At 41.3% G+C, this 27,807-nt stretch overlaps 1 protein-coding gene across 2 annotated transcripts in view; it reads right to left on the bottom strand.

The window, feature by feature from the left end:
* Positions 1-27,807, bottom strand: part of vwa8 (von Willebrand factor A domain containing 8) — a 129,446-nt gene that overhangs the window by 48,312 nt on the left and 53,327 nt on the right. For both annotated transcript variants that reach the window (XM_030427979.1, XM_030427980.1), the window contains exons 26-35: positions 20,764-20,915; positions 18,188-18,296; positions 16,969-17,107; positions 12,414-12,601; positions 8,909-9,028; positions 8,542-8,606; positions 7,770-7,895; positions 7,569-7,678; positions 6,808-6,959; positions 101-305 (exon numbers count right to left, since the gene is read on the bottom strand). In XM_030427979.1, coding sequence (XP_030283839.1) covers positions 101-305; positions 6,808-6,959; positions 7,569-7,678; positions 7,770-7,895; positions 8,542-8,606; positions 8,909-9,028; positions 12,414-12,601; positions 16,969-17,107; positions 18,188-18,296; positions 20,764-20,915 — 1,366 coding nt within the window. The remainder of the gene's footprint in view (positions 1-100; positions 306-6,807; positions 6,960-7,568; positions 7,679-7,769; positions 7,896-8,541; positions 8,607-8,908; positions 9,029-12,413; positions 12,602-16,968; positions 17,108-18,187; positions 18,297-20,763; positions 20,916-27,807) is intronic.

Here is a 27,807-nt window from a genome sequence, read left to right on the forward strand (position 1 = left end):
CAACAAATCTTTACACACTGAAGAAAATACATACACTTTTAAATTCATTTGCTGTGTTGTAAATGAAACTTCTCTGTGCTCATTTGATCTGAGCTCTTACCTTTTGGGTAGACCTTCTTCAGAGGCACTTTGTTTGGTGGAAGGGCCCGGACAACCTGATTAGCTGAGAGCAGACTGACACAATTGTCCCTTTTGGCTGGGCTGGACCGAAGCCCACCTCTGAGGAACATGTGACTTCCCTTCTCACCAGTCTTCATCTCTGATAGATCAACAGGCCTCTTAAAGCTGTAAACCTCATTAGGGGACTGGACAAAAGAAGAAATCAAGAGGACAATTTCAAGATTTAGACATCCAGTTCAATAATATTGATCAGTTCAGCTCTAGCACCCGCATTAAAGTATGTCATCTAGCCAAGCTTTCATGCATCATACTGTAATATTTATACTGATGTCATAGGCTACTTAGGGAATTTCTTTTTTTTTCCCTCTGGTTATAATGCTCTCACACAGCCATCATGAACTCTAATATTGTAAAGAAATGCTATTTTTATTTTTTGTTTCAAGAGAGGAGTTATCTGAGTCAGAGTCCTGCACGGGCAGCGCCGTCGTATAGGGGGGAAAGGTGATGACAATTCTAAGGGCCCACAGCCCGCTATAGGGCCCACACACAGCCCCCAGTAGCCTCTATGACAAAATGGTTATGCATACACTGAACTAATATATATTCATACGAATGAATCCGAATTAAAACAAAGACACAAGTCATACAATATTCTAATTGTAATCATTTCAATAACCCCCTTAGCCCCTTCTTAAAAAACGCGGTTCGTTCTTCCCATGGTTCTTCCTCATCGGAATTAAGTGAGCGCGAGCGAACTCCAGCAGGGTTAGGATGCCCACCAAAAAGCACAAGTCCGGACACCAGAAGAGAGTTGAGAAGGAGGCCAGGAGGAGGAGCAGCAGAGCAGGGGCCCAGGACATCAACAACTTATTTTCTAAGAATGGTGAGAGTAAAACTACCGAGGGCGGCTGAAACAATTAGCCTACTTGTTCATTAATTTAATGTCTGTAACATTACCTTTGACGGGGCGCAGGCTGGAGCCTACGTTAGCTGTCATCTGGCCGCGCTACACTCTGGACAAGTCGCCAGTTCATTGTAGAGAAACGGTTCCTAGAGTAGCTATAACTGAGCGTGACTAATTTAGGGGCTACTACAGTGACTGTGTGTTTCACACATATCACTGTTGGACAGTGCTCCAGTATGCGCCCATTCAGAGGCTGCATTGAATTGTATTATGACGCATTCAAGTTCTACTCAGTAATTATGAGCATCTAACGAAGGTCAGTTACGTTATCATGATGTGTTCAATGTGGTCTTGTAAAATGTGTTATTAGTGGGACATTTGAATAGCCTAAATACAAAAAAGTTAAATGTTCAAAGATTTGTTTGTTTTCATAGCAGTATAAAATAAAAGACACCATAATAGCCGACAACAACAAAGTAAACAAGACTATTTAGAGTTGTGGACAGTTTACACCGACTTTTGAATGGTCTAAAAATATTTTTTGCCTGGTAAAGTGAAGCTGTCCACCTAGAGCTATGGTACTAAGAAGCCCATTTAGATTTTGTCCAAGAATAGGTTAGTTCTGCATCAGTTTTTCCATTAAAAATAACATATAATGTTTACAATATATATAATGGAACAATAAACCTTTATGCCCTGCTGCTCCAGAATCAGCAGTGGCTGCTTCATCTGAGTTTGACCCCACAGCAGACGCTCAGCCCAGCAGTCCAGTGATGCCTTTGATGGTGAGTGAGTGATGTAGACACTGGTTGGCTGTTTTGGTTTATTAGTGACCCACTACCTATTTGTTGAGTGGTTAATTGAAAATGTATTTGCAATCAGAGGTGTAATAACATGTTGCAAATCAGTGAAATGAGAATAAGACAACTAATAATACATCATTTACATAATCATACTCTGACTTGTTAAGTCGTTAATCGTAAAAAAGGAAACAAATTGGCTGTATTACACCAGGCACCGTCAAGAATACTGAAAAACAAGAAAATTGAAGGTGGCAATGAATGGGGTAGAGGAGCCCACACGATATTCTTTCAGGGGGCCCAGAATTCCTAGCAACTGCCCTGTGCATGGGTGAAATATAATGTACTGTGTCGGACACAGATGCAGGACATGCGGACGCCTGGAGAGGCAGGTCGGATTTTACGATTGCCATTTTCAAGGCGTCACTTATCATCAGTCATTATTAGCGACACAAATGATAAGCATTTATATTTCATATGAGCTCATTCATGCATGCTTGCGCCATCCCAGAACTCTCATTCCCTCTACGCTGGCTTACTTTCACTTTTAAAAATTGCGTCCGTCCAATTTTCCTTCGTGCGTCGGTATCAATTTATACCGGGTCGGCTGGGGTACGGAATGTAATTTGTGTCGGAAAACTGGTCGGATGCGGTGACCCGTGCAGGACTCTGCTCTAAGTGACCATTGTTATCCTCTAGCTAATTATCAAGCTAAATATCCAACATGCTAGTTAACGTCAAAGCCTGCAGTGGAAGACGACGGTAAAATATTTCCTTTCTCTAACACTGGATTTATTTATGCCTGAATTTTGAAGGTGTGGCGGCTTTTATTTTGCCGGGGCGGTGCGCCACAGTCAATTACATGTAGGGGAAACCCTGTTACTCTGTGAATTGAGGACTTATTTCAGCCAAACCATGGGTGATGGGGTAAAGACAAACCAAGACTGATCGGTTCCACGCAATCCTTTCAACCACACATAAAATCCATCGCAAAATCAGATTTTTATCATCTTAAAAACATTTCCAGACTCAGGCCCTCCTATGTGCAGAACTCTGCTGCCAGGGTAGAGTTTAGATTCTCTGCCGGAGCCCGAGCCCGACCCTGACCCGACCCTCACCGCGGGCCGGTGTTATGCCGAGAAGTGCCTGCATGCCGGGATCTGCATGCCGCTCGCAGCATGGGGGGGATGCAGTATTCGGCAGAGCTGGTTTTGAACTTGCCAAGATATGCATCCCTGGCTGCTTAAGACAGACACACTGCTACATGTATGGAGTCCATGTTCATATAAATAAACACTCTTATGAGGTTAGAGAAATTGTAATTAAGAGTGTTTATTCATATGAACATGGACTCCATACATACATACATACATGTATGCATGCAGGCACTTCTCGGCATACACCGGGTCGGGCCGATGTTTCCTGTCACTATCCTCAGGCCGGGACGGCCGGGCCCTTGATCAAGCATTTGTGTGTGTGTTTTTTTTTTTTAAAATAATTTCAAATAATGACTGTATTTCTAGCTAGAAAACGTGCATCTCTCTCCTCCCTCCATGTTGTTTGTGTCGCCGCATGGTTTTACACGCGAGTGTCCATAATTACAGTTAATGTGTCGGGCCGGGCCGGGCTCGGACACAAAGTGCACGGGCTCGGGTCGGGTTCGGCCTTGATTTTGTGGGCCCGATCTAAGCTCTATGTCAGGGTCCTCAAGCCCTGGCAACACATTAGCCCCACTCTCATCCGCCTTCGCTGGCTCTCAGTCAAATCACGCATCACTTACAAAATTCTCCCCCTGACCTATGAATCTCTCCATTCCCTCGCCCCTCAATATCTGTCTGACCTCCTCCACCCCTATACCCAGTCTCGGACGGTGGTAGTATGAGACAGAACTATCACTGCAACACAGTATATAGACGTCTTTGACATAATGTCAACACTATTGTTTCACTACACTGTGTTAATAAGTTATAGTTTATTAAATTTTTTCAACTAAAATTCTGGCAAATGTCCCCTTAAACATGGATACTCATTCACATACTGTATAATCCCAGTCATGAGTCTTTGTATGTAATTAAAAATAGTGAGCTTCAATATGACCTTCAGAACAAAGCATCTGATCAAATTATGCTCCATCTTGCAGGGTAACAGTAAAACAGTAATAGCTGATGCTGTACACACACCAAATCAACTTCAAACTGTGCAATCTCATTATCCCAATGTGCAATTTCTGCATCTCAATGTGAAATGGTGTAAATTCTCTCGTCAATGTGCAGTGTGTAAATATTTTTTTTGTTTATTGTTTCTTATTTAGATTGTTTATATTGTTTCTACTGCTTTTTTATGGATATTTCCTATATTTCTATATTTTAAATTGATTTATTTATTGCTATTGTTTTAAACTGATGCCCTCTATTTTTGATATCCTCGTTGCTGCTGAAATACTGCAAATTTCCCCATTGTGGGACTAAACACTAAATCAATAATTAGTTAATTTCAGCCCTTCAAGTGCTGCTCTCTAAAGATGGATAATCTGAGTCTGAGAACTACAATTAATACTATAAATAATACTATTAATACTATAAACATGTAATCTGATACCACTGAACAGCAACCCAAAGTTCTCAAATGATGCCTAGTCTGTTCTGTTAGTAGGAGAAGTCTTTTCCCTTTGTACAATGAAGATACTACAACAGTGGTGAACCGCTTGAAGGGAAATAGGGAAGAGGAGAACACTGTCCAGTGCAGCTTCAATATTAAATGTAGGGCTGGGCGATAAATCGGCAAATCGATTAATTCGAGTTTTTGGTTTAGGACAATTTAAAAAAATGAAAATCGATTTTTTATTTAACTTGCTGCTCTGCCGCATGCCGCTCCTTACAGGCTCCCGTAGTTCATAGTGGGCTCCGCCCTCTCTGCATTGACTTTCCACAGAGAAACAAACACAACATGCAGTGAGCCAAGAGTTCGTTCCTAAAAAGTCACTGTTTCGTTAGTAGTTTGGTTCTGTAGTGTCGGACCTCGAACAAACCACCGTCCGCTGCAAAGTTTGTTCAAAGGCTTTTGCAACTAAAGGCAGCGGACTGACCCATTTATTTCAGCATCTCATACAGACGCATGTATCACATTGGGACACTTGTTCACTACGAGAAAACCGTGGCAGCCCATAAACATCCACCACCTGTTTCCTCGGAAGCCTATGGGGGCTGCCATGACAGATAACAACTTCCGCTGGCGGTTGTCTGTTTCCGGTTGCCTTGCAACTGCATGACTAACCGCTGCCGCCAAGCTAGCCCTAAACAACTAACGTTATGTCATAAATGCTAAATTGTTTTTAAAATGAGCTCAGGTACAACATGTGCCGTTGTTGGTTACCACAACAATTCATTAAAATTGAAGGTTTTTTTTCAGAAACATCTTGTGTAGAACATCAACCACTTAGACAAACTTGTCCGTGCCCTGCGCCCTACACGCCATGCTGAGGAAGGAGGAGCGGAGACTAGCGTGGCTCCCGGCTTTGACACTAAAATAAATATTTGATTTATGAATATCTTCCACAGTATAGCTGCTGCATGACTACATGACTTCCCTAACCCGGCAATGCACAAGCAGCCGCCTGTCTCCATGACTTCACTTTCCTTCAGCATTATCCATGCTGTATGTTTAGCTTGATTGACGCTGTGGCTGGGCGCTACTGCTGCCTTCAGAAATATAAACTTGCTGTGTTTCTTCAACAGTACTTTCCCTATTTTGTTACTGTGCAGGTAGTTGTATGCCTCTGTCCTTTATTAACTGCGTAATTATCCGCTGTCAACATCTTCAGAAAATATAAGATAATTAACTATGTCGATGTAGCTAACGTCGGGCTAATGCTTCATGTCATCTGCCCACTCCGTGAGAACTGACGGGTGAGGCACTTTGAGAACTACCCTCACGACTTATTAAAACATCCGTATTGTGTATCCACCTCCGATTTTTATCCATTCTGTCGCTTTCTTTGTGTTAAAAGCCGGTTTTTAGAGTGAGCATGACAGCTACGCTAGCGTAAACACGAGTTCAACCAGTTCAACCGGAAGAGCATAACCGAATACCGCTATGAACCATGGGTAAACTCACAAAGTCAGGAATAAGGTGGTAGCAGCAAACATTAGCGGAATCATTTAATAATTGTGTCCCGTATGACAAGAAAGCGGCCCGGTGGACAGCTTTTATGTGTGCAGTCACATTGCATATCGTTAAAAATATGGTGCCCGGATATGCAGTGGAAAAGCTGGAGGTTCATCCACACGCTGAAAATGTTCGACCGCAGGTTTGTGCTACAAAGCCGCAACGGGTCCTGACTCAAACCAGAGGAAGCAGACAGGCTCGTCTTCCTGGTCAAAAATGTGTAAAACAGACAGCAAGCACACACCTGATGTCCTGTACATCCACCAACATGTCATGTTTACTATGCAATGCATGCAGATGTTTAATTTAGTTTACATATCTTCAGGGATATAAAATACTTTTTTGTAAACAAAGGCACCTTTTGCAAAATAAAGTATTTAATGAAAGTTATGTTCACACTTTATCAATACCAATATGGAGACTGATCTGTTTTTATAATAGCAAGCAATCTGACATGTTAAATTTATGTTTACAAAAGCATTTGTTATCAAAAAGGGACACAGTCTTTTCAAAAGGATGCACTTTTATATTTTTTTTCAAGTGAGTTTGAAGCTGCACTGTTTACAATGGCAGGGCAAATTTGTTTAAAATCATAGCAAAAAAAAATAAACGCAATGCTTTTAATAATTTCTTTGTAATTTGAAGTTTGTTCTTCAGAAGGAAAAAAAAAATCGATTAAAATCGTAAATCGAGTTTGGTGTGAAAAAATCGGAGATTCAATTTTTAGGCCATATCGCCCAGCCCTAATTAAATGATTAAAACTTTACATGTGCATAACATTACCCTATAATTTTTCACCATGACGTCTTATAAACTCACCACGAGGTCTGGGAAGCCCACCACTACCCGTGCAAAGGAGGCAGCATCGGCCAGTATACGGTTAGGTGAAACAATCTTCTGGTTCAAAGCGGCACTGAGGTTCTCGTTGGGCAGCTGTTCACATGACAACATCTGGGGTACAGACACCTCAGCTGGGATGGTAGGAGTGAAGGGTCCAGATGGGCCATAAAGGAACAGATGAAGGAAAGGAAATTAATAGAAAGAATGTAAAGGAAATATATGTTAACATACAGGAACATCAGTCTGAAGAGTACTGTAACTGTGCACTTCAGGTGAGAGATCCAGTCAGTGTCCATTATACCAATGAGCTCACTGCACAATAACCCTCTTAGAGGCTCATATCTTTTTTTCTTTTAATAACATTACTGGTCAGGCTCCTCAGTTAAGTCTAGTGAGTTATTACACTTATGACCTCTGTCAACTAATTTAGTCTAGATTGTTGAAAATGACTCATGACATCACATTTTGTTCTCACTAACTGTGACATTTAGTGGAATATTGATTGAAACATGCATGGTTCATTCTGTATCTGACTGATGTGACTTAAGGCCAGTTGAGAGATGACCTCAGAGGTCTTCTGGAGACAGACATATGGCTGCCTGGGGCCGTTCCTGTGTCCATTTGCTTGGTTTTGTGAAGAGCTGACAGAATGCCGTTATGTTACAGAACAGCTGGCTTTAACATAAAAAGCCATGTTAACTTTTTGTTGAGCTGCTGAGTGTCCTTATTGTTATATATACCTGAGCTGGCTCCATGGCCTGAGCTCACTGAGTCCTCACTGATGCTGTGGAGCTGACATACTCCAGAGTCTTCAGCTGCCATATGCATGGGCTTGGTCAGCAGGAACTTCCTATTCAGTGGCACATTCAACATGCGGCATTAAAATTCGATCCGAACTTTGAGATCTTCACAGAGATTTGATCAATCTGTCCCTTTCTTACTTGTTAGAGTTGCTCTCCAGCAGCAGCCAGCGGTCCTTTGCCACCAGGAATACAGACTTGAGGTTAATTGGAAGGGATATGGAGTGAACCCGCCCCTCCAGCACGTCCAGCACGTCCAGCTGATTGCTGCATAAAAGCACACAGATCAGTGACTAATACCATTATATAGTCTCCACTGCTTAATATAGTAACTTTAACTTGTTTTGATCTGATGTTAATGATTGCTTAGAAGCAGACCTTCTTTTACTTGCATTGATGATTTATTTCTTTAAATGCAGAACTTGTATACAAACTTTTCTGTTACAGTTAACCTTGTGATTCTCTGGGGAAAATATCACATACACACTTGAAATGGAATAGTAGTACTACCTCCTTCACCGTGTTTATACACATTTTTGCTACCTACTTAAAGGGAAAGAAATATGGAAAAACAGAATAAGGCTAAAAACTGTACACATCTTTATCTCGGTCCTTGCTCCTTTGTGCTCTCCCTTTGATCATCCTTATTGTTTCTTGTGTTTTATTTATCATGTTTCATAAAGATCCTTTCTCTTGTCTTGCAGTAGTAAGGTAATTCCATTGTCTGCTGTTTCTGTTCGATTTTTGCTCTAATATCTCATCTCCACCACTGTTGTTTGTGTTGTATTCCTACTGTCATATATTAATGTTCTCTACCTTTTTTTGAATAGAGATAATAAATCATTTAAAAAAAAAAGAGTCTACACTGTTTAAAAGCATTTTGGATAATGTAGTTTAGATAAGAGTGGCCTACCCATTCTCCTTATAGAAGAGAAGCCAGTTTTTGTGGGCGAAGTCTTGACACATCTTATGGCCCCCCTACAAAGGACAATCCATACACACAAGAAATTAAGTTTGACTTTGCTTTGGAATGGTTTGTTCAGTGATTATTCTTCACTCCTTGAAATGAAATTGGGACAAACAGAAACATTCTGGACAGGAGAATAGATATTATTAATCACGGAAACATATGCAGTATGTGAAGCGTAAATGCTTTCTAGACCTTATTCTAGATTGGACACAAAAATATGTCTGGTCTATGTCTTGAATTAATACTAAAAATGTTTCCTGAGAGCCACAAACCAAATCAAATGCTCTCTGGAGACACTGAATCCTCTGACCTGTTGTTCCTTACTGCTCCACCAATTCGAGGCGCTGGTTGAGGGTTGCTCACTGTCTGGAGACAACATGAGCCTCCGCACGGCGCCTGTTATCATGTCCAAATGGAGCACTGTGTTACTCTGGCAGAGGGACAAAATGAAAAGACAGACAGAAAGTAAAATAGATGTAGAATGGATCAACATCATTATGGATCCTCCTAGGCTGCTAGGTTAAAAATGCATCACGTGTCAGGGAAACATTTTTAAAAAGCAACATATTTCCATGGACAGAGAAGGGAAACAAATAACTAAATTGTATGAACTACTTAATATAATTAATGCCATATACAGTGCATCATGTTACATCTTTTTTATTTCTCTTCATTTGTTATTTCAAAAATCCCTCTATCGCAATCCCTTTGTGTATGTGAGTGCAGACATGGTCAAAGTTAAGAGCTCATCTCACAACACAAGAGATGTGGCCTGTGTCTTTGTGAGTGTAATTGTGTGTGCTCTTAAATCCATTTTCTCATGACAGTTATAGTGCAATGTCAGGATTGTTTCTTTGGATGAGTATTAGTGGCATGGCATTCCACTGAGGGAATTTGGTTCTTTCTACCATCGCCTCTGTATGAACAGGACATGTTCGTATAACTGAAGCATATATATACATTAATATATATATACATAAATATATATACATAAATATATATATATATAAATATATATATATATAAATATATATATATATATTTGGGCCGGGACTCGATTAAAAAAATTCATCGAATTAATCAGAGGCTTTGTAATTAATTAATCGAAATTAATCACATATAAATATTTGACCTGAGAACAGTGAGAAGCAATTTTTTTCACATGGATTTTAGTACACCATTGAATAATGACTGAATACAGAAGCTTAAGCAACAAAACATTGTTTTTGTTTTTTCAAGACCAACAGACTAGTGCAATTTTTAAATATTTTTTTGGCCTTTTATGGCTTTATTGACAGAACAGCTGAAGATGTGACAGGAAACAGGGAGAGAGAGAGAGGGGGAGTGACACGCAGCAAACGGACCCAGGTCGGGAGTCGAACCTGGGTCCACTGCAGAGCCTCGGCACATGGGACGCGTGCTCTACCCACTGAGCTAAACGCTGCCCCGACCAGTGCAATTTTTGCCATTAAAAATTATTTAATGCTATTATTTTGATAATTGTAAACACTATGCAACGACTGTTTAAATGCATGCATGTTTCATAGTATCCTCATGGTTTCTCAGATGTTCGGGACAAGTTTCAATCCAATCCAGTGAAATGTTAGAGGTGAGGCTTAGATTACAAAGAATCACTAAAATGATGAAATTTAGCTCTGAGGGCCAAACTTAAATTTTGAACTCAAAAAGTGTATGGAGGACAACTACTGGATTTTGCAGGTTCTCGTGAATTGAATAAACCTTTTAACATGATTTTTATTTTAGAAAATAAAGCCACATACTAAAAACTGTTAATCTACAGTATATAATGGTGTTATCTGCACTGCTCTGCAATTTAGACTGCTCGATCACCACCAGCAGAGGGTGCTTTTTTATAGGTGGAGAGCCCTAGACCTGAGTGCTGATGCCCTGTTACAGCAAACTAATGTGAACATATTGTTCTGTGAGTTTGTTCAGGTCAATTTAGATCGGCATATTGTCTGAATGGATAGGATATCTGTGTGTCTGTCTGTCTGTGTGTGTGTGTATGTGTGTGTGTGTGTGTGTGTGTGTATGGTGTGTATTGGATGAACTGTGCAAAAGGCTTTCATTTGTGACGCACTCAGCTTCATCTTCAGTTTTATGAGAAGGAGCCACAGGGGAGCTGGCCTCGGCCCCGGCTGCCCTGCTTCACACTAATGGTTTCCTTATGGTCTCCCATTCCTGACATACACTACTGTACTGAGGACAGGCAAAGCTCATTTCCTGATTCTAAACACATACTGCCGTTGGAGGGAGTGTGTACATGTGTCAGCACATGTTTATGTAGTGCATGTGTCTTCTGACAGGAGTGTTTTGCTCAGGTTGTGTGTGTGTGTTTGTGTGTGTGTGTGCGTATGCGTGTGTGTGCGTGCGTGAGTTTGCTATTATGTAATTATGTCTCTGAGATCGCTTTTGCATTTTCTTGAACGCAGCATCATTGTGTGTTTGCACACATTTATGTGTGAACGCCAAGCAGAACCTGCATTTTGTATGTGTATTAAAGTTTATGTGTCTGTGTGTGTGTGTTTGTGTGATGGCTTCCCTGATTTCCCTGGAAGGGCAATGACCCGTAAATGAACCTTATGTTGTCTGGATCTCTTCATTTTTAGACAGACGTAACATGATCCATCACAGTGGTATTTTTAGAAGTCCTCCTCTTGCCTAATATGCACCAGCTGTAGCAGTGTTCTGGTTGGACAAATAGCTAACATGCATTGTTCTTGTCTTACACTCTGCTGTCATAGGCCAGGGTCTTATGGGGTAAGAGAGGTTCAACAGCACACAACCACTAACCATCAACCATTTTAAGAAACTCTAACAGACTTATGCACTGCTATTTCAAATCTGTGAGGAATCTGTGGTCCTATAAACCTATAAATACCAGTGTTGCGTAAGTGTCACATTACATGTTATGCTAGTCAGTAAACAAGGACATCAAACCAAAAGAGACTGGACCAAAGTTCCTTTGGAAACGCTGAAAGTTAGTGTGTGAGTGTACAGTTGTGTTTATTTATAATACTTGTATTTATAACATCTTGTATGGTGTTCCACTTAACTCACAGTTAAAAATGACATTTATAGTATTTATGTTTTCTCATATGAGAAAGAGTAATGATGCTAACTCATCCACCTCAACTATAGAGTGCTAACCATATTTTCTTTTTATTATCTTTGCATAGGGATTACTTGTTTAATCTCCGGCACTCTCTCTATTGTCTTAAAGGTACTCTCCAGTGTTTTTGACCACTGGCTTCCCTGTAGAGCAATGTTATTTGCTGTGTGTGTCTGTGGAGAGCAGTCACAGACATCAGGCGATGCATTAGCCAGCCTTTGTCATTGCTTGGTCTTTGATGTCGGTTTGGTGTGTCTTCGCTTTATAGGTAGCCTGGCCTTCTTGAGAAATGTGTGCTCTCTGCTGTGTTTGGGGGTCAACTCTTGGTGCTACTGAGATATTCTCACTGAGCCTTATTCTTATACTGACACAACTCCCACACCTCACCTAGGTTGATTATACAATGACCAGTAACTGTAGGTTCTTTGGGCTTCAAGATGTCCAGCAAAACTCCAAATGTTTTGGTGAAAAATACATTATATGAAAACATTTTTACAATTAAAACTCCATGGGTTACCTTTAAAATAAGCAACATACTGTTGACTGACTCTACTTAAAGTCAGCCACACTTTCCCATTGTGATCGAGAAAAAGTAATTGAATCTTATGAAACCTAACCAGTGTGATCATGCAGTCATACAAGCTTGTCTTGTGCGTAAGGGTGTATCTGAGTGTGTGCCAACCTGCTCCTCGTGCAGCACCACCTGTCCATCCAAGGGACTCCCAAGCGGAGCGATGGTGACAAAGGGCTGCCAAACACCACTGATGGTCCTGGGGAAGACGTCATAAAGCTCCATGCAATGAATTTTGTCCCCATGCTCCTTCATTGAGTACAGGGACACTGGATTACAGGTGGCCACATACAGAACATCTGCCAATCAAACACAGAGGGAATGTGGGATTGAAATTCATTCTTTAAGTCTGTCTGTGTTCAGCTATTTCAGTAGGTAGATCTCAGGAGCATTGTGTTAAAGTTACATATGAGTGACTGAGTAGAATTTAATTATTGTTAATGGAAGGAAGTGACTGATTCTATCTGCCTGGATGTAAATTCATTTTCAATGAGGTTGAGAGGGGTGGTGTAAACCTTTGATTATCTAATTACCATAGTAACACTTAATCTGATCGAGTGATGTTGCCTCAGGGAGAGACAGGCTGTGTTTTGTTGGAGATCTTAAGAGATTTAAGGATTGTTGAGAACAACAAACAAACACGACAACCAAAAGACTGGAAACAACAAGTTCCTAAAATCTGTGTTGGAAATGAGGAACAAAGCCAGAATCCAAAGAACCAGAAGTAAAATCTTGTTTCCAGGACACCATGTGGGTCTATCTTGAAAATTGTATTAGCAGGCGAAGCAAATTAATGAATGATGAAAATTATTTTATTCTGAAATCTTCAGAGGCATCTTTTCTTGGTATGCCAAGGTCTAGATTAATTTACATAGGTGAAAGAGCCTTTGCAGTTAGAGCTCTGAGACTCTGGAATGAGCTGCCTGAGGAGGTCAGGGCAGTAAACTCAGTCTCATCCTTTAAATCACTCCTGAAAACCCACGTTTAAAATTGGCTTTCAGTGATTTATCTGCTTTATTATTGCATGTTTTACTATCTTATGTGTATTTGGTTTATACAGAGCCCCAGACATGACATGGTCAAAAAAAATACTAAATTGTGGCCACAAAATACTAATTCGTGGCCACGAAATAACGATAACGTGCGCACGAAATACTAATTTGTGGCCACAAAATACTAATTTGTGGCCACGAAGTAGGTATAATGTACGTACGAAATACAAATGAATGATATTAATATCATTCCTGGACAGCTCGCTAAGCAAATCGAGTGCACCTTCTCTAGAAACCGCAATAGCCTACGTGATGTCCTTAAGTTGAGCGTCTTTTCTTATTCTGTTCTAGTCAATATCTTGTTATCCCGAATTTAGGCAGTGCCTTTCACTGATCATCTCCTTTAAAAGTTGCATCATGTGTGTCAGACTCTCAGCTGAGGGAATACATAGGCTATATGAGCCGAAGCGTTTAATGCCACCACCGAACGCAGCCATCTAGTTACAGTAGCGCTCACTGTATGTATCGCGTTGCCAAGGGAACCTATAGCCCATCAGTGATCAGAATCTAGTTTGTATTGGTTTGCAGGTTGCTGTGTCTCTGACTGAACTACTGAAGGTGTCTGTAGTGTTCTCTGGACATTTGTCCTTCAATAAAATCACAGAAGATTAAAAGTTCGCTATATTATAGGCCTACTTAAATAACTGCCTAAATGCGGGATAACAAGATATTGACTACAACAGAATAAGAAAAGACGCTTAAGGACATCACGTAGGCTACTGCGGTTTCTAAAGAAGGTGCGCTCGATTTGCTTACCCAGTTGTCCAGGAATGATGTTAATATCATTAATTAGTACTAGTGCAGTGCCCGTAAGAAAAACGTATTTATATATATATATATATATATATATATATATATATATATATATATAATATATACATATGTATATATATACATATATATATATATATATATACATATATATATATATATATATATATATATATATATGTATGATATATGTATGATATATATATATATATATATGTATGATATATGTATGATATATATATATATATGATATGTATGATATATGTGATATGTATGATATATATATATATATATATAGGTATGATATATATATATATCTATAGATATATAATCAGATATAGATATAGATATATATCATATATATATATATATATATAGATATATATATATATATATATATATAATATATATATGTATGATATCTATATATATGTATAATATAGATATCTATATATGTATAATATATATATATATATATATATATATATATATATATATATATATATATATATATAAAATACGTTTTTCTTACGGGCACTGCACTAGTACTAATTAATGATATTAACATCATTCCTGGACAACTGGGTAAGGCAAATCGAGCGCACCTTCTTTAGAAACCGCAGTAGCCTACGTGATGTCCTTAAGCGTCTTTTCTTATTCTGTTGTAGTCAATATCTGTTATCCCGCATTTAGGCAGTATTTAAGTAGGCCTATAATATAGGCCCGTTTTTATATATACATATATATATATATATATATACATATATATATATATATATATATATATATATACATATATATATATATATATATATTTGTTAACCACAAATATGTTTAACAAACCATTTTTTATTACTTATAATGCAAATATAAATTGTTGTTTGCTAAATATGTGCATACATTTAAAACATTAAAGTTATATGTAACTATTTACATTTAAATGCAGGCAATGCTCAGGTCTGCCTGAGCTCCTTCCAGCTGAATGAAGAGCTGCACTGCCTGCTCCACATTCAGCTTCTCCTCATTGTTTTGACTCAATAAACAAAAAACCGACTCCACTACACACTAAACACACTACACCAAACACTACATAACACACTAACTATACACTCCAAACACGCTTAATGTCACAAATCTCTCAACTCTCAATATCGCTGTCTCTACAACAACCGTCGTTGCCTGTCACTCATCCGCCTACATCCCTCCCACAGCTTCCTGTTCCTCAACAACCAAACTTGCTGCTTGGACACTTTCGTGACAAAAGCCCGTTTTTACTGTTTCTTCCTGCACCAGACACAAAGCAAACGTGACGGCAATGTTCGCGAAAAAGCGTGGCGGACATTATTTACCCTAAGTCCGGTTTTGGACCTGCCGATGGGTCCGGTCCATCGACTTGGGAGGTGGGCCGTGTAGCTAGCGGCTAGCTGCTAGCTACACACGAACATCAACAGATTCCGATTCCACTTTGTTGTCCACGCCAGTGGCGGTTCTAGACCAGTTTTAATAGGGGGGCCAGGTTGGGGCCGGCTTTTTTGTTAGGGGGCACATACAACCCGGAAAAAAGGATAAATCCCTCATTCAGACAAAGCAGTGTTTACAATTTCAGCAATTTTGATTGGGTAGTAAACTGCCGAGACACTTTATTTCTGCCTTTCCCTTCAGTACAAAATCATTGCAAGAAATCTGTCATTGTATTATTAATGCAGACTCCCTGTCAGGGGGGCCACAGGGGGGTCCAGACTCAGAGTTACGGGGGCACTGGCCCCTGTTGCCCCCCCCCTCCTAGAACCGCCCCTGGTCCGCGCGTCTCCGGATCTCCTCAGACCCGAACAGACTCGGTCCGGACTCGTTTAGTCTCATGAATCCACAACAGTCAGTTTAGATGCACAGAACAGAACAGAACTGGACCAAACCGCTGGCAAAATCCCGGTCCAGCTCGCGCCGCTGCAGGTATAAATCCACTTGTTTCTTAAGGTGGGCTCTGCAGTGATTGGCTCTGGTGCGCACATGGCTAAGGTGTGCAGTGATTGGCTCTGGTGCGCACGTGACTGTGGTGGCTCCGGTGGACAATGCTCGTGAATTTGTAAAGCATTTATGAAATAATTTATTAACGGTGTCATTGCAATCCAAACAAATGCGAAGTGACCCTTGAAACACGCAGCAGCCATGTTGTAAGTCTCAGGTCAGTCTGATCCTGATCTGCAGAGATATTTGAGGCACACGCACACACACACACACACACACACACACACACACACACACACACACACAGATTCCTTGCTTTTATAGAGAGATTTCGTGCGCACATTATACCTGCTTCATGGCCACGAATTAGTATTTCGTGCACACGTTATCCTTATTTGTTGGCAAAGAAATATTCAATTGTGGCCACAATTTAGTATTTCGTGGCCTCGAATTAGTATTTTGTGGCCACAAAGTAGTATTTCGTGTGCACGCTATAGCTACATTGTGGCCACAATTGAAATTTTTCTCTACCATGTCATGTCTTGGGCTCTGTAGGTTTATATTGCTTTTAGCTTGCTATATTTGCTTTGGTTTGATTTGGTTTACTGTTTTGAAAGATATTATATACATAAAGTTTATATTATCATTATTCATTACTATTATTTAATATATTTTTTTATCATTCATTTTATGTGCATGTCAAGAAAAGTTACGTTTTAATTAAAGGCTTTGGGGCAGATCTTATTGGTTCACTTTGTTAAGCATCCATATAAACAGTTAAGTTAGAATCTCTTATCAGAATGACTTCAATTGGATAGAGTAAATATTGTCCATGTAACCACAGCTAGTGTTGATAGTGTTTGTGTGTGAGTGTATACCATCTTTGGTGGTGACATCGCAGATGATGTTGACCTCACTCATGGGAATCTGCCAGTGGGCTTTTTCTTCACTGAAACTCAAAGCCCTGCTTTCCTGTCTGTTGCAGGGGTGACCCTGAACACGCAGAAACACTGGACCCTGGAAACACGAGACACATGTCACAGTTGTACATACATACAATGTAATTTTAATGTTTAGAGTTGAAAGTGGCAGGTGCAGAAAGAAATACACATCTCAACTGTCATCTCCTTTTGAGTTTGATTGGTTGCTAACTGACTGCTCCTTTGTACAGAAAAGCATGTGTGGTCAGTTTAAACTGATTTTGGATCTGAGAGGTCTTAGAAAGTCTCACGATGGACAAAAAAAATTTGCAGGGATATTTTTTCAAACCACTCATGTAGCATCAGCTACAGCATATGATCAGTATAGTTATGCAACAAGACAGCAAATATACAGTATTATATAGTAGTAGTAGTATACAGTAAAAAGAAAAAAGAAGCAGTGTATCCTAGCACAATATAGCTTCTGAAAAAGTGAACATATTCCTTATCTGCTGTGGAAACTCGTCATTAGAAGCAGACTAAAATCCAACCTGACCACAGCCGCTTTTAATAGCCTCCTTTTGAGGTTAATTCTGGAGGGAATCATCACATGATGAGCGGGGATTGATAAGTTCATGGCCTAAGGTAAAAGAAAAGTTGCATATTTCTTTTTTCAAGCAAGTGCAGTTCAACGTTTTGAGTGATTATGCAGAATGTTTTAAGTTAATAACTTTTGTGGTGTTTCCGTTTCAGGAAATTAAAATTTGCAAGTCAGCACTATCTGAAAAAATTGACATGATTAAGAGCCTGGTAATGGCTGTCATCCACCTGATATTGTTCAAAACCTGTCCAAATCACATGATAAAACACCCTCAGACTGCCAACTCCTCCCCAAGATTAAGAAGGAGCTGGTCAGAGGTCATTAGGACAGTGACGAGGGTGGCTGCTGTGGACCAATTTCTGGAGGTCCAAGACGCTGACTATTACAAGTGTAAATGTATGAGGGGACTATGCTCAAAAATAAATGTGCTAGGTTTCTGAAATGAACTCCTTTTACCTTGGCCATGAACTTGACAATCATCACCATACCTCATACTTTTCAAGCACTGAAGCACTTAAAAACAATAGATAACCTTTTAAGCTGGTCTATCTGAGTGTGTTAAGCTTGTGTGCTTACCTTGATGTCTATAGGGTGTGTCTCAGTGGGGCAGAGCAGTTTGCGACGAGCGTTGCCTCCTTGGTTTATTGTCCAGTACCCTGTCATCTTGACCTCTGGCAGTGGTAACCTAAAGATTGAAGGTCACATGGTGACAACTGCCTGGTAATATCTGAAAAAATAGTGACTTCCTGAGATGTAAATATATCAAGCTGTGAGAAATGATGCGCAGGTGGTCGAGTGGTTAGAGCGCATGCCATATACGCAGCCGACCCTGGTTCGATTCCGGCCGGAGGTCCTTTGCTGCATGTCACATCCCCCTCTCTCTCCCATATTTCCTATCTGTCTACTGCTTAATAAAGGTGTCTATGCCGAAAAAATCTTAAAAAAAAAAAAAAAGATGTTAGAACCTACAAAGGATCCACTGAGCTCAGAGGATCACACATAATTGAACAGATAATCTATACAATCAGTTATGTAATTGTTCAAGGAAAATACTTGTTTCTGCCATTGTCTGTTCTCAAGATTTCATTTAGGAGATTTATGAAACTAAATTCATGAATGGTATAAGTCAAAATAAAACCACAGGAGACAGACGAAACAAATATTTTCCTTTATTCAATAGACACAGCTGTACATAGGGAGACAATGTAGTTGATATGAGAATTTTATCTTTCCCTTGTAGGAAAGGTGAGGTAATGTGACTGACCTAGACAGCCATTAAATGAACACTTCAGGAAGCAGTGAGAAGACTTCATGGAGGCCTCACAGTTTAATCAAGTCTTAATCCAGACACAGTGCTGAAGACAACATCATCCAATTTCAAGCATTTCTTTTTCAAAAGTTACAAATAATCTTCAACTGGATATTGACGTTTAATAGGTACACTGTCAACAAAATGGTTTGCAAAAAAAGACAGGGAAGCGTTCGACCTTGAACTGCTGGCCTCTGAAAAAAAAACTATTTCTGCTGAAAGAATCCGGGATGTTCTTTTAAAGGTAATCAGTTCATTCCAACAGTAATATCAAACAAAGCCACTTCAGAGGAACTGTTTTGAAACTGTTGGAGCGTGGAAACATTTTCATAAATTATGTGTTGTATTTTTGTTAATCTTATCTTGAATATCAATCTATAATAGAATAACATAATAGCAAGAAAAATCAAGGTGAAATAAAGCTAATTCGGCACAAAAGGTATCTTGGTTACAACAACCATTATTAATTAATAAATAACTATCTTGAGAAAACAACCTTTGTCATCTCGAGATAATGACACAGATTAACCTGTTATTATGAGATAACAGAAGATTGTTCCCTCTTGTTACTTCAAGTCTAGTGTTTTTTAGATCAGCAGTTTCGTGCCAGCATGCATAGATGGTGTCCTGACAAGTGCCAATTTTTGATCAATGTATCAGACCGAACTTAAATCTGACTAAATTATGTGCATCCTTTATTAGCTTGTACCATTCAACACTCACCAGTGTGGGTAGTTTCTTTTCCTAAGGCCAGTGAGAGGTTAGAGCCTACTGGACAGTAGTACATCTGTTTTGAGTTGATCACTGTATGTAAGCCTGTTGTTTCATTCTCTCCTGACTCTACACAGGATGGATGATTAAAGCATTTTTAGCTACTTACACTGTTATTATGGGCCTATCTGTCACAGAGTTACATACATGGCAGAACTAACACTCTAGCCAGCTATTTTTCAGTCTCTCACTTCAAAAATTAACAAACAATGAAATGCTTTGCAAACCATTTCTTAAACAATTGTAAAGGTTTTTAAACATTAGTTGCGACTGTGTAATGTTTATAGATAAACTATACAGTATTTATTAACATTTAAACAAAGTTTCATAATAATTGCTAAACAAATGGTTTATAAAACATTTCATTGATTGTTAACAGTGAAATATCTGTTCAATTAAGTTTAATTCACTATAAAGTAACCTATTATCAATGATGGTAATTATGAAGTGTTACTGGAATGTCTCCATTGTCTGTAAAGATGAAACTGAAAATCAAAAGCTGATTTATTAAAATCTTTGATAATAGATGATCAATGCTATACACAGTAGGCTATTGTGACTTAGAAGTTATTGAGGACTTTTGAAAGAGGGTTGGAGAGTGTGCAACATTATAAATGACTGTCAAGTGTGCCTGTCCATTCTGGAGGTACGATTAGTTGACCTAGGCCTGCTCCATAAAAGCTTTCACAGGGTTTGGTCCATCCAGTTATTAGCAAAAATGAAAAAAGACTGGGGGGACTAAAGCCTTGCTGCGGTTGCTCACTGGTGAGGATTTGCAATCTCTTCATTTTAATGACATGCTCAACATAGCCAGGTTGGCTGTCAAGTAATGCCCATTCATAATCAGTATATTCCACTCTAACCCCTTTCTGACTGGTCTCTGTAAACTGTGGGACACTAGCCCTATTCACACTGCCCTTTCATAGTGGGAGTCATGCGCAGATACTCTCGCTGCCTGTCTGTGCATTAGCCAGGTACTGCATGGATGTACCTTTAGTGTGTGTGTGTGTGTGTGTGTGTGTGTGTGTTTGTGTGTGTGTGATCTGAGTGTCTTGTGCTCCTGATGCCTTACTCCTTAGCCAGTTGGACAGAGCTGGGCTTGGCGCCAATGGGAATCCCATACTTGTGCAGTGCTTCGATCAGAACCTCTCTCACGTCTTTGTTGTACGAGTCAAAGTCGAAGACATTTCGCACCACATTGGCCAAACCCTCGTCAGGGAATTTCTGTTGGGAGGGAAAGCAGATTGGGGAGATGGGAGGGAAAGGGTAGAGAAGAGAAAGTAAGAGAGTAGGAAAGGGTGGAAGAAGTAAACAGTTAATGAAAAAAGGGAACAAGAAAGAGAGAGCAAGAACAGAGGGAGAGGAAGAAGGAGAAAGTGAAGGAGAGAAGACAGGGAGGACAGTAAGAGGAATTAAAGGGACAAAGAAAACAGATAAAAGAGCAGGGAGGGTGGAAAGAGAGAGAGATAGAGAGAAGAGGATCAGAGAAAAAAAGGAGTTTATGATTTACAAGTCCACAACAGGGGTCATTGCAGGGGCAGAGTCTGGAATAAGACTTACAATTTTATATCTAGACTCTGACCACAACACTGTAAAAAGTTTTTTTTCTCTTGCTGAGGATGTTGCTCATAGCCAAAGTTATTGTGAGAGCTACGAGTAATATTGCCTAAATAATGTCTGAATTATACAGAAACTGGTGACACTTTGGTAAATAGAGAAACAAAACACAGAGACAGAAGCCCTTTTTAGATAGAAAAGGCGGCACATTTGCTCCAAGGTAAGGACGGCAATGTGCCGGCCTGTCTTTCTAAAACGGAGGCGTAATATTCCTCCTTTGCCAAAAGCCGCCTCTGAGGTAGGCGTAAACATGTGATGTGACGTGAAGCTGGAAGTTGGGCTGTGAACGGTGACAAAGAATTTGTCTTCAAAATAAGAGCTTTACTTTGCACCCCATTGGAGTTTAGAACTGGGTTCTTAGTGGGGGGACTTTTAATTTGAAAGTAGCGACCGTTCTTAGCTTGCCGACACAACAACAAGCTAACACAGCCAAACAGCTTCAGAGACCGAGAAGATGCTAGCATCTCCTGGATCTCAGCGGCTGTCCAGTTAATCATCTTAATGTCTGTGGATGAAGTGATGGACTGACTGCTGTGATCAGCTGTTTCTTGGTTTTAAAACTCCCCGGCTGTGGGTCGCACAACAGTGCAGGTCATTGACACTTCTGCCCACCTCACGCAGAGGCCGGCACATTGCCGCCTCATTTTTAGATAGCAGGCGAGGCGGAAATAAGTGTACCCTCTGAGGCGGAAAATCGGCGGACCAAAACAGACCCCCAATTTGCCACCCTCAAACCGCGGACCGAGCCGCCAAAAGGACGGGCAAATAGGCGGCTTGGTGCCCTGTCTAAAAACGGCTAGAGGCTACGCTTTAAACAACCAAGAAAAACTTTATTATGTAAGAATGTTCAACACATTATCAAGATGACTGTAGGTCAGTCCCTGTCTGCAGGGTGGAAGTCAATACATTTATCTCCTAAATGTCACAAAATATGCCAGATAAGGTTTGTCACAAAGGTCTTGGGCAAGCTGTTTTTGTATCAATTCATTAGGATATCATTCATGCTTTCTGGACATGAAAATACATTTTAAATGTAAATATAACCATGTTGAAGATGTTATCCTTCTTTCATTTCATCTATACCAGACAGACCATGTGTGCAATCAGACAAATTTGTCAATGTGAAGGCACCACTCCAGACACTGCGAGTTGAATGTATGTACACATTTTCAGACATTTTCAGTGTTAAAATGTATTTACACTGTCAGGCCCATAAATTGCAGCACAATCAATAACAGCCTCATTACAGTTGCTATGGCGCCGTACAAGGTGGCAGCCTGTAACAGCAGCTCCCGTGGGTTTTCAAGTTTTTTCAAGTTTTTTCGTAGTTTTTGTGGTATTTCTGTTCTGATTCTCGCTGAACTTTGGCGGCTCTTCTCCGGAGACTGTGAGAGGACAAACACCTTTCTTTTTTTTTCTTTTTTGGACTTTTGTGATGTTTTTGCTAGCCCTAGCAACGGAGGGTCAGGAGCGCATCATTGAGCGCATTGTTTACACACACGACCAGCTGATTGCGCTGTGTGAACCTGCACTGCTACCCGGAGCCAGGCCTGAGGTCCTGAAGGAGCTGCGGAGGAGACTCCGTGGCTGCAGAGCCGGAGTGAAACGGAGGGTGAAGAAGAGGAGACACAGACCGGCTGTACCGGCGATCGTCATGGGAAACGTGAGGTCTCTGGGGAACAAGACGGACGAGCTCGCCGCGCTGATAAAGGCTCAGAGGGAATATCTTGAGTCCAGTGTGTTGTGTTTCACGGAGACATGGCTTCACTCGCACATCCCGGACCACAGCGTGGCGATTCCCGGCTTCAGCACTGTTCAGGCGGACAGGGACGTGATAAGCAGCGGAAAGAAGAAAGGAGGAGGGATTGCACTGTATGTGAGTGAGAGGTGGTGTAATCCCGGATATGTTCACGTGAAGAAACGTCTCTGTACCCCGGACATTGAACTGCTGACTGTGGGGATGAGGCCTTATTATTTGCCCCGGGAGTTCACGTCCGCCATCATTATCGGTGTGTACGTTCCTCCTTCAGCTGATGCAGCGCTGGCCTGTGACGTCATCCACTCTGCTGTTGCCCAGATACAGACGCAGCATCCTAACGCATTTATTGTCATCACTGTGGATTTTAATCATGTCTCACTGGACAAAATCCTCCCAACATTTCACCAGTATGTTGACTGCCTCACCAGAGCCTGTAACACACTGGATCTGTTGTATGCAAATGCTAAGGATGCATACCGTCCCACAGCCCTCCCCCCTCTTGGAAGATCTGACCACAACCTGGTCCTGCTGACCCCTAAGTATATCCCCCTTGTTCAGCGGCAGCCTGTCCACACTAGGAGCGTGAGGAGGTGGACTCAGGAGGCTGCTGACACACTACAGGACTGCTTTGAGTCGACAGACTGGGATGCACTTGTTGAGCCACATGGAGAGGATCTGGACAGCATGACCGACTGCATCACAGAATACATCAGGTTCTGTGAACACACCACCATGCCAACCCGGACTGTACGCTGCTTCCCTAATAATAAGCTGTGGATCACCAATGACCTGAAAGCCCTTCTTAACAAGAAGAAGAGGGCGTTCAGGTCTGGAGACAGGGAAGAACTGAGGAGAGTGCAGCATGAACTCAGGGATATGCTGAGGGCCTGTAAAGACGCCTACAGGAGGAAGCTGGAGGCCAAACTCCAGCAGAACAATGTGAGGGATGTGTGGACTGGTATGAAGCAGATCACTGGGTGTAAGGTGAGCGGCAGACAGTCATTGGGCAGCCTGGAGAGGGCAAACGAGCTGAACAGATTCTTCAATAGGTTCAGCTCACAGCATTCTGTCGTCTCCCTGACACCTCCAGACCCCCACACACCCTCACTGCCCCAAATGCTTCCTCCCCTCCCCCCTCACTCCCCTGCTGTGAGCTCTCCTGTGCAGCACCTCTCGTCCTCCTCCACCTCTTCCCCCTCCACCTCCTCCTCCTCCTCCACCTTCACCTCCTCCTCCACTTCCTCTTCCTCCACTGAAGACACCGGCTGCCTCCCCCGCATGACTGTGACTGCAGGCCAGGTTAGGAGACAGCTGGAGAGACTCCACCAGCAGAAGGCTGCAGGCCCTGACGGTATCAGCCCCAGGATCCTGAAGACATGTGCCAGCCAGCTGTCTCCTGTCCTACAACACCTCTACAACCTGAGTCTGGATCAGGAGAGAATACCGGTGCTTTGGAAGACTTCCTGCCTGGTTCCTGTTCCAAAGAAGTCGACACCATCAGACCTCAATGACTATCGACCAGTGGCCCTCACATCTTACGTCATGAAGGTGCTGGAGAGACTGGTTTTGGCCAACCTGAGGCCGCAGGTGAGAGCCCTGCTAGACCCTCTGCAATTTGCTTACCAGCCCCACTTGGGAGTTGATGACGCTGTCATCTACCTGCTGCAACGAGCCCATTCGCACCTGGATGGTGGAGGAGGCACTGTGAGAATCACATTCTTTGATTTCTCTAGTGCTTTTAACACCATTCAGCCACTGCTACTGGGGGAGAAGCTGCGGGTGATGGGTGTAGACGACACAATGATCTCCTGGATTACTGACTACCTGACAGGCAGGCCACAGTTTGTCCGTATGGGCAGTGTTCTGTCTGATGCGGTGGTTAGTGATACAGGAGCTCCACAGGGGACTGTACTGTCTCCTTTCCTGTTCACCTTATACACCACTGACTTTCAGTACAACACCGGGTCGTGTCACCTGCAAAAGTTTTCTGACGACTCGGCTGTTGTTGGGTGTATAAGTGAGGGACAGGAGGAGGAGTACAGGGCACTGGTAGACAACTTTGTGGAGTGGACTGGACAGAATCACCTGCGGCTGAACATCAGCAAGACCAGAGAGATGGTGATAGATTTCAGGAAGAAGAGGAAGACGGCTTTCCAACCTCTGTGCATTCTGGGAAGGGATGTGGAGGCGATGGAGGATTATAAGTACCTGGGTGTTACCATCAACCACAGACTGGACTGGAGATCTAACACTGAAGCTGTGTACAAGAAGGGGATGAGCAGACTTTACTTCCTGAGGAAGCTGAGATCCTTCGACGTGTGCAGCAAGATGTTGGAGATCTTTTATCAGTCTGTGGTGGCCAGTGTACTTTTCTTTGCTGTGGTTTGTTGGGGAAGCAGCATCGGAGCCAGCGACACCAACAGACTCAACAAACTGATCAGGAAGGCTGGCTCTGTGATTGGCTGCAAACAGGACACTCTGGAGGCTGTGGTGGAGAGGAGGACACTGAAAAAACTGTTATCCATCATGGATAATCCTCTCCACCCTCTCCAACTCACACTGGTCAGACAGCGGAGCACCTTCTCCGGAAGGCTGCTTCAGCTTCGCTGTCGTAGCAACAGATACAGGAAATCTTTCCTGCCACAATCCATCACTTTATACACAACTCTCTCACCTCTGCCTGACAGAGAACTCTGATCTCTCTACTGTTCTGTTGTATATATTATTATTGTTATAGTATATTTTGCATATTTTGTTTTGTTGTATATATTATTACTGTTTATTGTTTATAGCACACTGTGCACTGTATATATACACTATGTTTATATTGGATTTTATCTATGTTATGTACAAAGTGTTTTATCTGCGGACCCACTACTGCTGTAACAAAATAATTTCCCAGTCTGGGATCATTAAAGTAATTCTATCTATCTATCTATCTATCTATCCCAACTGGTAACAACTAAAACACAGATTGAATTTAAAGAGCAATGGGCTGTAATGATCCCATTCCCATCTACCACAAAGGTACAGTTATGACCAAATGTTAAATGTTAATTAGGCCCTACACTGGCTGTTGCCTCTGAAAAAGCAATTTAGACTTTGACTTAATTATTCTGCATCAATCACACTTATGCAGCTGTCAATACTGGTGGTGACTGATGAAAGAGGAGGGTGGTCAGTGGGGAAATCAAACATTAGGGCTTGTCCCTGGGCACTGAATTATTGATCAACAGTAGTGCAAGCTGGAATCTCCATTTCCCTCTTCTCCAAGCAATGCTCTACTCGCCTGTTATTTCTTCCTCTTCCACAGGACAAAATACTGTGTACATTTCTAAAGATCTAAGAACACACGGATATAAGGGAACATGACAATCCTGATTATTGAATGCAAACAAAATAAGTAGCAGCGTTGTGTTCACACAAATCTACCGAAAGTATCCCATGTGTTTTTCCCTTTCCAAAGTGAAGCTGCTGGCCACCTTAAAGAAGGTGATGTGGATGGGAAAGACAGGAGAAGGTGTGTATGCTGTATCAACCACATGTTCTCTATACTTTGACTCCACACTGTTTGTCTGGAGAAGGATAAATGATTGGAGAAGCTGCTTACTACTAAAACAATTAAATTACAGTGGCAAAACAACAAAACACAATAAAAATGTGGTAACCATGGCAACAATGCTCTCTACTTAACAGTCTACATTCATACAGATTTAATCCAACATAGCAGAGTAAAAGGATAATGGTCAGTGTGAAATATGTTGATTTGATGATGTCAGACTTCCAAAGGACACAGAAGTGAAACATGACCATAATTACTCACAGCTATCTGCTAAGTTGGCTGGATGTTTAGTGGTCGAATTATGTGGGCTCTGAATAATGAGGGAAGTAGACAGATAAATAGTGAAATGAGTGGGTGGAGGTTGAGAAAAGCAGAGATCAGGGTGGGGTTGCTTTGAAATTAAATTGGAATATGGTGATAAATTCTTTGAGAACACATACATTGCAGTATTTCTATCAACCCCCACCCCAGATTTATTCTTTTTGCCTCTGCTTAATGTCTTTCTCTGTGTCTGCATCTCCCTGTCTCTATATTTAACCCATGCAATTCCTTTTATTTAGACTTCCAGTACCCCCATTCACATTTCCACTGCTGGAAATTGGAGTGGGCTGTGTCCAACAATTTCTATAACAAACCAACATTAATACTGTGGCCTGCCCTCTTCCAGGTCAGCATGGTGGACAGGAGGTCGCGTTGCTCGGGCACCACTTGGTGATGCCTCGTCCAGCTCAGTCGTCTCCTGGATCCACTCATTTTGCATATAACTTATATCAGACTTTCTGTTAATGTAACTTGTAAACTGTGATGTGTTGCTCTTTTCTGTACACGCGACATCTATTGCATGTCTGTCCGTCCTGGAAGAGGGATCCCTCCTCTGTGGCTCTTCCTGAGGTTTCTTCCTTTGGTTTTTTTTTTTACCCTGTTAAAAGTTTTTTTTTCCATCAACATGTGAAGTTTTTCCTCACTCGAATCGAGGGTCTAAGGACAGAGGATGTTGTTCACTGTAAAGATTGTAAAGCCCATTGGGCTATATAAATAAAATTGATTTGATTTGAATACCCACTTCATGCAGTGATTGGTGTGTGGAGGTTAGAAAGTAAGCAGGGTTTGGACTTTCTTATCAATCTGTCTTTTGTCATTTATTACACAAATATTGCTCTCACTTTTTGCCTGTGCAA

This window comes from Sparus aurata, chromosome 9 (assembly GCF_900880675.1).
Source record: "Sparus aurata chromosome 9, fSpaAur1.1, whole genome shotgun sequence".
NCBI classification, from domain to species: Eukaryota; Metazoa; Chordata; class Actinopteri; order Spariformes; family Sparidae; genus Sparus; species Sparus aurata.